The sequence below is a fragment of the Vigna umbellata genome, chromosome 1, assembly GCF_029865625.1.
Source record: "Vigna umbellata cultivar VRB3 chromosome 1, Vumbellata_1.0, whole genome shotgun sequence".
NCBI lineage: Eukaryota > Viridiplantae > Streptophyta > Magnoliopsida > Fabales > Fabaceae > Vigna > Vigna umbellata.
In genome coordinates, this window is record NC_142165.1 from 81,920,783 (window position 1) to 81,932,683 (window position 11,901).

Genomic DNA, 11,901 nt, shown 5'->3' on the forward strand with positions numbered 1-11,901 from the left:
GACTTTTGGACATTTGATGAGATCCTAATGGTGATTTGTTTGTTCCATTTGTATGGAAATTAACTCTTAGCCATTAAGAGGTGAAATATCCACTTACAAAGATTCTCTTATGCTCAAGTCACTAAGAGAGTTATAATCTATAAATGGGAGTTATAATCTATAAATGGGAGTGATAATGATTATGAAGTGTGTATCCCTTAAGAGATACTAATTATATTTATAAAATTAGTAATGTGAACCTATACTCTTATTAAAATAATAATAATAATGTAATAAATAGTAACATAATAATAAATAATAACTAATTAAAATCTTGTTATAATATATAAACATGGTTTAAATAGATGTAAATTAAGTTATTCCGTTATAAATAGGCTTAAAAGAATTTATTAAACAATGTTATTTAATATGTTTTTGAATCGGATAGGAACAAAGTGTTTTTAGTATAAACAATAGATAACTTTTAAAAAAATAAAACTTCTTAAATTGTGCAAAAAGCTAAACAACTAATCTAGATTTATGTTAGTTGGTTGAAAATGTAGATAATAAAATGTAAGAAAGGTAGAACTCTTTTACCTTATGCAATAATAATATGGTTAAAGGATACGAATTAACTCTTTGTTTTAGTAGGTAATGTTACTCTGGACTTAGTAATTTTATTCTTTTTAACTTCTGTAACGATAATATAGTTAAAGCATGAATTAACTCATAGTACTATTAGTCTATGAGGCTCAATAATTTTATTCTATAACATGCTATATAAACTTCTATAATATTCCAACATATTTAGAAATAAAGAGTCTAAATTTTCCAGAAGAAATTTCTATTTTATGCTTTTTAATATCCTTTTGTAATTTCTTTATTCTTACTTTTATTACTCTCTCTAAATATTTATTTTACATTTTTCTTTTTATCTTTTAATACTTAGTTTTCTTTTGAGGTTGTCAACACACTTTCTTTACAATATTTCTCGTAATATTCTAATGACGGTTTCTTTTTATTATAATAGTAACTGTTTTTCTCAACTGTGTTAATTATTTTTATCACTGAACACACAAATACCACTGTACTATATATTTGTACTGATACCTATACAGTTATTGTAATGTTTATATTATTTAAAACTTTTTTATTTGAAATATTGAATATATTTTAATACTCATATAATTTAAATATAAAATATAGATATATAAAATTATATTATATATATAATTAATTTTTTTAATATATACCAGATTAATCAATTTAGCTAACAGTTTATCCGTTCCATCATTGACTCATTAGTCTAGGATCTCAATTGATTCAATAATGGATCGATTTTGATGACATTGCATCCAGTACTATAAGTTTCTTTGGAAGTCTTTTTGAGTTGAAAGAAGAGGAAAAAAAATAATAACAAAGAGGGTAAAATACGTGAAATTTTTTTATATACGGTCATAAATTATATTTATTAATTTAATAATCGAACTGACTAAAAAAATAACTTTAAAAATGTACTTTTCTCTTGAATCTAAATTGTAATATTGTTTATTCATCCACGCGAATGTCACACACTTATATGTTCTCATAATTAATTCGGAATATAATTATTTATTTATATTTTAATTTGAGTTTATGAAATATTTGCAAGCATGATATTCAAGATTATAATCGTGATATAAAATTATGATTACGCTAATTTCATGAAATAAAATTAGGAATAATAATCGGCTATCTAAAAGTCTAAATCCCGTATTTTTTTATTTTTTTGTTATCCTTGCCGTTTAGTTCATTCGGGCAAGAAAAAAAAGAAGGCAAGAAGACGAGTGCAGTTGTTTGACACTTCGCACTCTCTTTCTTTGGCTTCCAACGGTCCAACTTTGACTCTCTTTGTTCTTTCATCAACTTCCTCCTTCCTCTTCTTCCCATGGCTTGGCAACATTCCCTAAACCCTAGAACAACTCCTTCACCGCTCTGTTTCTGATTCGTCAGTTGCTCTCTCCGTTTACGTTGCCACTTGCGACCATCACTATGAACTGGACCGTTGATCCCGCGCTCTTCGCTTTTCTTTTTCCCTCTCTATGGGAGATCAAAGTCGCCGTCGCCGCCGCTGTCTTCGTCATAATCGCCTATCGCTTCTTCGCCGCCCGAACCGGACACTTCCACGCCGATCCGTCGCTTCCCGACAATTCCGCCACAGTCGATGTCGCCGACGATAAGGACAAGGTTATTTTCGTTGTTTTCTGAGTTCTTCGGTTACTTCCGCGCTTCCAATGCTTCGTTACTATTTATATCGTGTATTTTTTAAATCATGGAAGAATTTCGGAGATTCGTTTTCTTTAATCTTTTCTGGCGATCACTTGTGTTGTGTTCTATAGAATGATCTTGCAGTTTAATTTTGAATTCCTTTTGTTTATTTTTATGGTTTTAGCGGAATTGATCGGTTTCTCTGAAGTGGAGCAGTTGTGTGAATTCAATTGTGTTGAGTTCGTTATAATTGTGAATTGTGATCACTAGTTCGTTTGTTGTCTGTCAAGAATGGAAGTACTGGTAATGGCTTGAAATCCTCGTTATAGTTGCTTCACGGAGCAATTTTTAACTGGTTAAAGTTTAGTTTTTCTCTACTACGAGTTCGTTAGCATTGTAAATTGTGATCACCGGTTCGTTTGCAGACGTGGCTTGTCAAAAATGGAAATGCTGTTAGGGTTTATAACTCAGTGGCTCAAATTTTTTGCTAGTTACTTCATGGAGTAATTTTGAATTTGGTTGTCATTCAGTTTTATCTCTGATAGGAGTTCCTTCGGATATGAATTGCTGTCACTAGTTATTTTGAATTTTTGTCAAGAACTTAAATACTGTTTGGGTTTATAACTTAGTGCCTCTAGATTTTCCTGTCAGTTGCTGCGTGGTGTAATTTTTAACTTGTTGACATGCAGTTCTGCACTTATTTTTGTAGATGGAGCAGCCTAAAGTGGATTCTCAAGCCAGTTCAGCGTACTTGATCAAGGTATAGGTTTTCTAGCAATATATAGTCTGGACCTCCTTCCCCATGGAATAAGGCAATTTGTCTTGCACTGTATATATGCTGGAATTTATTGATGATATGTGGATTTGTTTTCAAATTCTCTTTGAAGTTAGAACTATTGGCTGCTAAGAATCTTGTTGGTGCAAATTTAAATGGCACATCGGATCCTTATGCTATCATCACATGTGGCAATGAAAAGCGATTCAGGTTTGTTGATCTAGTTATTTCCCTCCTTTATTTGAATTTATCACTCCAAAAATTTGCGGGGAAGAGGAAAATTGTATCTTAAGAGGAGGGGGGAAGGGGACGGAGGTGTAGGGGGATTTTTTTCCATCTGGAGCCATTGGCTTTTTAGTTTAGAGCTCTCTACTGTAAATCAGCCTTAGTTCTCCTACTTTCTTTTGTAGAGGAATTTAGTTTGTAGCTAATATTATTTGTACTTTGCAAGTTTAGAATTAATCAGGAGGAGTAATACTATGATGCTTGGGAATAACTGTACAACACCCATATATCTATGTGATTGCATGCATACATATGTAATATGTATTGTTTCATAAAGATTTTTTTACTTTAATGCACGTAGTATCTGAATTGACCATAGAATGACAAGAAAATAAGGAATGTGCGCTGTCAGAGTCTGTTAGAGGTTTTAGAACGGATATGATAATACTTTTCTCATACTCAGCATATCTTCCCAAAAGAAATATATTTTTTTTCTCAACATTGTTTATTGGGCTCTGGTGTGGTGATGCAGTTCCATGGTCCCTGGTTCAAGAAACCCAATGTGGGGTGAGGAGTTCAATTTTTCTGTTGATGAACTTCCTGTCCAGGTATCTGGCATTATCTATCACATATGTGTCAAATTGGAGTAATTATCACCTATTCATGATTTTTGTTTTAATTTTAAACTTTTCTTCTAAGAACATGCTCAGTATTCTTTTCTTTCTGTTTGTTTTACCGTGATTTATGTCTTAGAGGACAAATTTTCATGTAATGTAATAATATATATGTTTTGCAGTGGATAATGCTTCTATCTAATTTGTTTTGATGTATGAGTAGATTTTATCTCATGGACAATGCAACCTATTCACTACAATGAAATGAAACTATTTTATTTCCAATGTAATTAATGAAAAAAGATTTGTCAGGAATAATGTATTAGAGAGAAATTTGGGGCAACAACTACTCTGGAGAAGACAGTGGAGTCTCATCTTAGGTGGTTTGGGCATATGTGGTGAAGACCTGTAGAAATCCTAATAAAATAAGGAAAGAGTAGAAAAGATGGAGGAGGATAGTTTGTTAGGATATGAGGAGAGGGGATGGATGTTAATTTTATAGATTAAGCATTAGCTCTTTGTGAAAGGAAATCCTTTGTGGAGGGGAAACTCTTGGAGGACAGAGTGCTGTCTTGTTGTTGTTGTTGTTGTTGTTTGTAATTAATAATCTTTTACGTATTGGATTCTGGTTTTCTGTTTTCAAATAAATTTAAGGCTTAAATAAGTTTTTAGCTTTTAATTTGTTGTAAATACAATCTTGGTCCAACTGATCTTTAGTCCTTTTAATTAAGGAAAGAAAAAAAAAAAACTTCTTCAGTCCTTCTACCCAAACACAGTCTACCTAAATGTCATGAAAATTAGTACTTTGAAAGGAAAGTAAATGTGGTATGGTGTTTGATGATAAGAATGCAAGATTTATCATGTCAAAGACTTGTGATCCATCAGCCATGAAGTGAAATGTTTGACAGTAATTGGGAGAGACTAAAACAAGCTTTTTTTCCAACTACTGGTACTAACATGACTAATTTAAATCTGGAGGACCAAAAATAAGCTTACTGCAACTTTGAGAGTTTAGTGTAGAAATGCATTTTCTTTTGTAAACTCAGACAAAGAAAACTGTTGAGAAGAATAATGAAAATAAATATGCCTATGCAAGTGTAACTTTCTGAAGCTAATTATAGTGGTCAAACATAATTTCTTTTGAGCATGTTCTGGGATTGATATCTATAAATGAGTGCCAGCATAACTTGCATTATGTTAGACAAGCTTCTTATTTGACAGATTATATCTATTATGTAGGTTTTCGTGAAACTGACTTCTTTCCCTGCTGACGTAGCAGATCAATGTCACAATTTATGATTGGGATATAATTTGGAAAAGTGCTGTTCTTGGTTCAGTGACTGTTCCGGTTGAAAGTGAAGGTCAGACTGGGGCAGTGTGGCATACTTTGGATAGTCCATCAGGGCAGGTAACCTCTTGTCAGAAGAAATTATGTTTGGTTTTAAAGGTTTTATTATTTTGGTTCTATTAGGTTTTTATGTCTCAAAAGTATGATTATTAACATGTAACTGCGTGGCAGGTTTGTCTTCATATAAAAACAATAAAACTATCTGGAAATTCTTCCAGGTGAGCCTTTTGGTATTATTTTAAAAAAATGTATGTATTATATAATTAATGTTAGTGCTACATACTTTGGGTGTTATATTATTATTGTTGGAATAGGTAATCTTAAATAGGCTTTATTGAAATGATGCTGTGTTCTATGTGCTGTACCTAGTTTCTTGGTGTGACCTTTCTCATTTTTTTCTCTTCCCTCTCATTTTATCTGAACTACAAATGTCATTATAAATATGAGAACATAAGAGAGGGGAATCATTTGTTTTCTATTTGTATTCATCTCAAGTATTTTTATTATTATTATTATTGTTATTATTATTGGTAGTTCCTGCTTCATCTATTACTATATTATGATTATTATTATTATCATCATCATCATCATCATTTACTGGTCTCTTTCTTATAGTCATAATTGCTCTTATAGGATAAATGGATATGGAGGAGCCAACCCCCGAAGAAGGATCCCACCCTTGGAAAGACAGGGGCCCACTGTAGTCCATCAAAAGCCAGGGCCTCTTCAGACAATATTTTCTCTTCATCCAGACGAGGTTACTGATGGAATTTGTTCTGGTTAACAATTACTAATATAGAATTTTGCTGATCTGACAAGTGAGGCATATTTTTCAGGTTGTTGATCATAGTTATTCTTGTGCACTTGAGAGGTCATTTTTGTACCATGGTCGTATGTATGTCTCAGCATGGCACATTTGTTTTCACTCCAATGTGTTCTCAAAGCAAATGAAGGTAAGACTGTACTTCTGTTTTGTCAAGTTTGTTGGAGAATTTGGAAGAGAAAGAATGAAGAATAGAGAGTCTATATTAAACTGAAGTGTAAAGCAATGTTTATATACAAAGTGTATGGATAACAGTATATCAGAAAACCAAAACTGTCTAAACAGAAAAACAGTAAGCTATTAAAAGCTGTTTGACTTGACTTTTCCAATAAAGTTTGAGTACTGAACACTATTGCATACTATATTGTTTCTTGTTCAAGGTTGTTGATCCATCATTCATGTTGGCTGTTTTAATTTTATGATTTTCTGATAATGTTTCAAGATTAAAATTTTGAGTTGAGAGTGGTTTAAATTTCATGTGAAGTTCACAGTTGTATTATTAGTCATATGGTTTGCCTGGACCTTTATTTTTTTATGCAACAACTGTATTATTAATATATACTACTGTTGGAAAAAAGCTTTCTTATACTTATCGACACTGCCAATCTGTTATTTGCTATTATTCTTTGTTTTTTTTTTGCATTTTTAGTTTTTTTTTTCTAGTTTTGGTTATAATGTTAATTTCTTTGGAATATTTGACAGGTGCGTATTCCATTTGAAGATATAGATGAGGTATGAGCTCAAATTCTTTTTTTCTTCCCTTCCTCACTAAATATTTCAGTGAAATTAAAACTTCCATCTGGTGTAACTATTCTACTTTTTCTTAAGATTCGACGGAGCCAACATGCATTTATTAATCCTGCTATAACAATTATACTTCGCATGGGTGCTGGTGGACATGGTGTCCCTCCTTTGGGAAGCCCTGATGGTTAGTAATTTGTTTGAAACAATTAGTTCTTTATTTACTCGGAGGAACTGTATTTCTAATTTTTGATTCAATTCAATGCATGTCCTATTTTTTTGTAAATATGTCAATCCAATTAACTAAGCTTGTCCATATTTTATACAAATAAATCAATCCAATTAAGCTCAAGGGATTGCATCCACTTGCCACTATGGTTATCACATTCTCTATATGTATCACAACACTTCATTTGTTGCCTGGGGATTTTCCTTTATTGTTGAATGACTTTCATTTTTTCATAATACTGATGTATTACTGTATTTCTGGATACTGTTTGTAATGTTATTTTGAATTTTTATAGCATTTCTTTTAAAAAATTACTGTTTATGGTTTTCTTTAATGAATAAAAGTGAGCACTGCGTATTATCACCAATGACCTTTGTTAGATAATTGGATTAGGTCTGCATGTTTCTTGTTTATTATTTCAGGTAGGGTCAGATATATGTTCGCATCCTTTTGGAACAGGAATCATGCATTCAGAAATCTCCAGCGTGCTGCGAAGAATTTCCATGAAATGTTGGAAGCTGAGAAGAAGGTTACAGCTCTTACCTAGTCAATTTGGTTTTGTCGACTTTGAATAAGTTGCATTTTATTGTAAAACCTTTAAGAGATTCAAATATAGGAGTTTGACTCCTCTACTATGATGGGTACTCTTTTGAGGGTATCGTTATTGTTTACTATTCCCTCTGAAGTGCACCCATTACATTGACTAGTTATAAAATCTTCATGCCTTTTAGCTAGGGAACTTGTTATGAAGCTGATACATGCGTTGAGATGGAAAAAACAAGGGACATTTGATGAATTGTGTGTTCCTGATCTATGCAGGAAAGACTCTTATTTATGATGAGTGATAAATACAATGGATAAAGGTTATCCTAATTGACATAATTACATGAAGCGCATATCTCTTACTATCCCTATTTATAAATTTAACTTAATCACCAACACCGCCTCAAGTTTGAATTCTTGCTATGTATGTAACTAATTCAAAGATCTCTCAATGGTTTTTATTGAGGATATTTTCCAATTGATCTTTGATAAACCCAAGGATGATGTCTCTAGATGAGATCTTACCCATGATGATATGTATTTAGTCTTAATTTGCAAATAGAAGTTGATGTGCATATATTTGTTTTCTTTTCCGTTCAAGCAATTAAGTGTTCTTGTTAATTATTATATAGGAAAATGCAGAGTCAGAGCAGCGTGCACATAGCAGTTCTGTAAGAGGCAATAAACTGTTGGATAAGGCTCCTGTAGAAAGCATATCAAAAACTGGAAAACTTCCACATTTTATCAAAGAAGAGGCGTTAGTTGGTATATACAATGTAGGCATTGTTTTCATCTTTTATCTTCATGAGTTTAACTATTAGTTTAATTGTTTACACATAACCGGTGATTGTTCTACAGGATGTTTTTCCCTGCACAGCAGAGCAGTTTTTTAACTTATTGTTGAATGACGGCTCAAATTTTACTAGCAAATATCGTTCAGTACGAAAGGACACTAATCTTGTGGTAAATTTTCTTCAACTGCTATTGTGATTCCTTATGAAAGCTGTGAATTTCTCATGTGGAGTTATAATGGAAATCAAATGTGAAATAATAAAAAGCTTACTTATTCATGTGTCCCCAGCAGACACTAATCTTGGTGTTTTTGTAAAATTTGATGAACTTTTATTGGCTAATGCTGAAAGCATAGCTAGATGCACAATGAAATATTGTTCAGTTAAGATCCTCATTTTAAACGTATTCCCTTTTTGTGTTGGACATTCTCATATGATCTTGTTGTGGTTATGTCAGAGTAGTTTTACCAAGGTTCAGCATGTTCACAGGGAACCCTTGAATGTATGATAAATTTGAAGTTATAATGTCTAGTAATGTGGTTTATAGTGTTTTGGACTCTCCAATTACAAGAGCTAGCTTTCTTTCTAAAATTGATATGCATATACACTTTCTACTCATATAGTCAAAAGAAAATCCTTTGATGTCAATGTTTGTCTCAAAAGCTCAGGTTTAGATTTAACTCTTCCCTTGATTCCTCAATTAGAATATACATTCACAAACGGTGCTCTCACTGCTAGGAGTTCTCATACTGTTGGTTACTCTATCAATCATTTGCAAATGAATTGTAGATCTCTCCTTTTTCCTTAGTAGATATTTCTTTTATTGAATAAAGTACAACTTTATATTTGTTTGTTTTCCATGTATTTATCTTTTGATAGCCAAGTGATTTTGGGTCTTAAGTTGTTGGTTTGCTCAATGGTTATGCTATTTACAGATGGGCCAGTGGCATACAGCAGACGAATATGATGGTCAAGTCCGAGAGATAACCTTCAGATCACTTTGTAACAGCCCTATGTGCCCTCCAGATACAGCCATGACAGAGTGGCAACATCATGTTCTAACACCAGACAAGAAAAACCTGGTTAGGCTGTTGTTTTTATTCATTACATACTATGCAATATCAAAGAGAATATAATGATAAATGATTATGTTTTAATGTTGACAGCTTTTTTTTTGTGGTCTAGTTAACATCATTTTCTTTTGCAACTCATCTCCTTTCCTTCTTCTACCAGCCTCTGTTCCAAAAGAAGAAGCAAACTTTTTCTTAGGTGTGTTCAAAGTAACTAATGAGATGCTTTTGTGACTTCTTTTAGGTGTTTGAGACTGTGCAGGAGGCACATGATGTTCCATTTGGATCCTATTTTGAGGTTGGGAATACTTTGAATATCTTATCTGGATACTCGTCTGTTTTCTGTACATTCTTCTTTCAATATACTTTTGTTCCTGTGATCCGATTTGAATCATTCTATGTCTAAATATATTTTTATTATTCATTAGTTTAATGGAGGAAGATTCACGTATTATATGTGCAGTCAAGAAAGTTATTGCCTGAATACGATGCTCTGTCATTTAAGAGTCTGCATTGTTCGTAAACCATATTGTACTGATTGTCCTAAATTTAATCTTTAAACTTGATGGTATGACGATGGAAGGAACAAGAGAGTGCTAGACACATACTTATCAAGTTCTTTAAAAATAATTCATTTAATAGAATCCTTATTGCAAAATTGATTTTGACTAACATTGCAAATGTGACACTAGAGTTAATCCATTATCTTACCCTCTGAAGTTCCATTGGTATTGCACATAGCACATTTAGAATATGTGAAGCTGCAACCCACCAAACAACTATCGAACAATAATATTCTAGCTTTTGTTATGGTGTACGCTCCTGTGTACTTACTACTACGCCTTGTTAAAGAAATGCCAACCAGAAAGGGAAGGATAGTTGGCACTTTTTAATATTGATGTAAAAACACTTACTATCATCAGATGTTCATTTGTGACTTTCCTAGCAAAAGGGAGAAAGAACGAGTTCTAACTTTCAAAAATACCTTTTTATAAAGTCCTAGATGTTAAACTCTGAATTGGAAGGATTAAAGTTTGTAACTAATGTATGAAATATTGAAATATAATATTAACATACCAATAATCGTCCCTCCTTCATGAATCTGTGATGTGTTTGTCTCCCAGTATATTGTTTCTAATGTTATATTATATTTTTATGATAAAAGATGGTTTATGTTTTTGGTCCGTTAGGTACACTGTAAATGGAGCTTGGCGACAATTAATGAAAGCTCGTGTAATCTGGACATTAAAGTGGGTAAGTTGTGGTTGAAACTCCTGAATATTGTCCCATTCACTTCTTATTCCCTATTTAAGTGTGTCATTGATGATGCAGTCTTCTGCTAATCACCAACCACAAAAAATGCTGACTATAAAAACCCATGATATTATTTGTTGTTTTGGATTATTTCCACGATTTTTTCCCTGCTGAATGATTTGATTTGAAACTATTTTCTCAGCTAAGCTTTATTTACACATAACACCGTGCTAGACAGCATTTCCAGGCACACACCCATACATATTGTCTGTTTGTTATTATTATTATTATTTTTTTCTGTAAGTCGTCTACTCAGTTTTCTTGTAAGTTATCTGAATAGAGAAATGTCTTCACTTCCACTACTACTACTCTGTTCCTTTGCTCACTCTTCCACTTTTTTCTTTTTTTTTTTCCTTTTTGGTGGGTGATCGTGTTTTGAAAGTCCTGATTCTGCTGTACTTGTTCAACCTTTCTGTTCTGTTTTGTTCTGATTTTTTTTCTTGGCTTCATTAATGATCCTTCATGTCCTGTGCAGCCACAGAATCATCCACTTGACTTTTCCTCATAATGTGTTTAATTTAGACTAACTTTTTTAGCACCTACATATTTGGTAACATAAATTGTTTAACTTGCCTCTGGTCTATATAGAATAATATACTGGCCATCCTACTTCCTCACTAGAGCGATTTCGGGTTTGATTGTTCTGTCACTATCTGGCTTTGAGAACCACATTATGATTAGCATGTTAGAATCAGGCGCAAGCTAAAATTCCATTCCAGGACATCAAGAAGGGAAGCCAATAGAAATATTAAAGTAAAAAATAAAACCCGAGTAATTTCCTTCTTTCTTACAGGTGCACATTTCAAGAAATGGTGTGTTATGCAATCCAAAATAAAGTCGGGGGCAGTCAATGAGGTTGGTTGTTGACAGTTATTTCATATCTAGTAGTTTCAAGCTGCAGGTATTAACAGCGTTTAATTAAAAATAATTGTTGTTTAACAATGTAGTACAAGAAAGAAGTTGAGGTCATGTTAGATGTTGCTCGATCGTTTATAAAATCAAATACTTCTAATGACGAGAACGATGAGGTCTCTTCGCCCCTTGCACTGACCCCGGGAAGCTGATATTTTTGGGAATCTCAAGATTATGATTTTATTTATCTGTGCAATATTGTAACTTTTTTTTTTCTTTTTTCATGTAACACGCATAGCCGAATATATCTGTATATGTATATTTTGAATGCAATAGGTTTTTTTTTTTTT

The 11,901-nt window shown here is 32.6% G+C and overlaps 1 protein-coding gene across 2 annotated transcripts; it reads left to right on the forward strand.

Annotated features, from left to right (window-relative positions):
* Positions 1–1,764: 1,764 nt before the first annotated feature.
* Positions 1,765–11,901, forward strand: LOC124845030 (BAG-associated GRAM protein 1). Of its 2 annotated transcripts, none has more exons than XM_047322063.2 (18): positions 1,765–2,205; positions 2,936–2,986; positions 3,114–3,211; positions 3,759–3,834; positions 5,120–5,248; positions 5,360–5,406; positions 5,822–5,945; positions 6,025–6,141; positions 6,714–6,743; positions 6,840–6,939; positions 7,404–7,510; positions 8,157–8,300; positions 8,383–8,487; positions 9,251–9,397; positions 9,630–9,683; positions 10,576–10,639; positions 11,493–11,554; positions 11,647–11,901. In XM_047322063.2, the coding sequence occupies exons 1-18, from the start codon at positions 2,011–2,013 to the stop codon at positions 11,761–11,763; spliced, it is 1,767 nt and encodes a 588-aa protein (XP_047178019.1). In that variant the 5' UTR covers positions 1,765–2,010; the 3' UTR covers positions 11,764–11,901. The 2 variants fall into 2 exon arrangements, with proteins under 2 accessions (XP_047178019.1, XP_087960533.1); XM_088104407.1 differs by having other exon boundaries at positions 2,067–2,205; positions 2,916–2,986.

Bases quoted from the DNA above. Each gene is read 5' to 3' on its own strand.
- LOC124845030 (XM_047322063.2), top strand. From the start codon at position 2,011: ATGAACTGGACCGTTGATCCCGCGCTCTTCGCTTTTCTTTTTCCCTCT. The intron at 7,511-8,156 runs GTTACAGCTCTT...ATTATTATATAG, and splicing joins TGTTGGAAGCTGAGAAGAAG to GAAAATGCAGAGTCAGAGCA. The intron at 10,640-11,492 runs GTAAGTTGTGGT...TCTTTCTTACAG, and splicing joins TAATCTGGACATTAAAGTGG to GTGCACATTTCAAGAAATGG.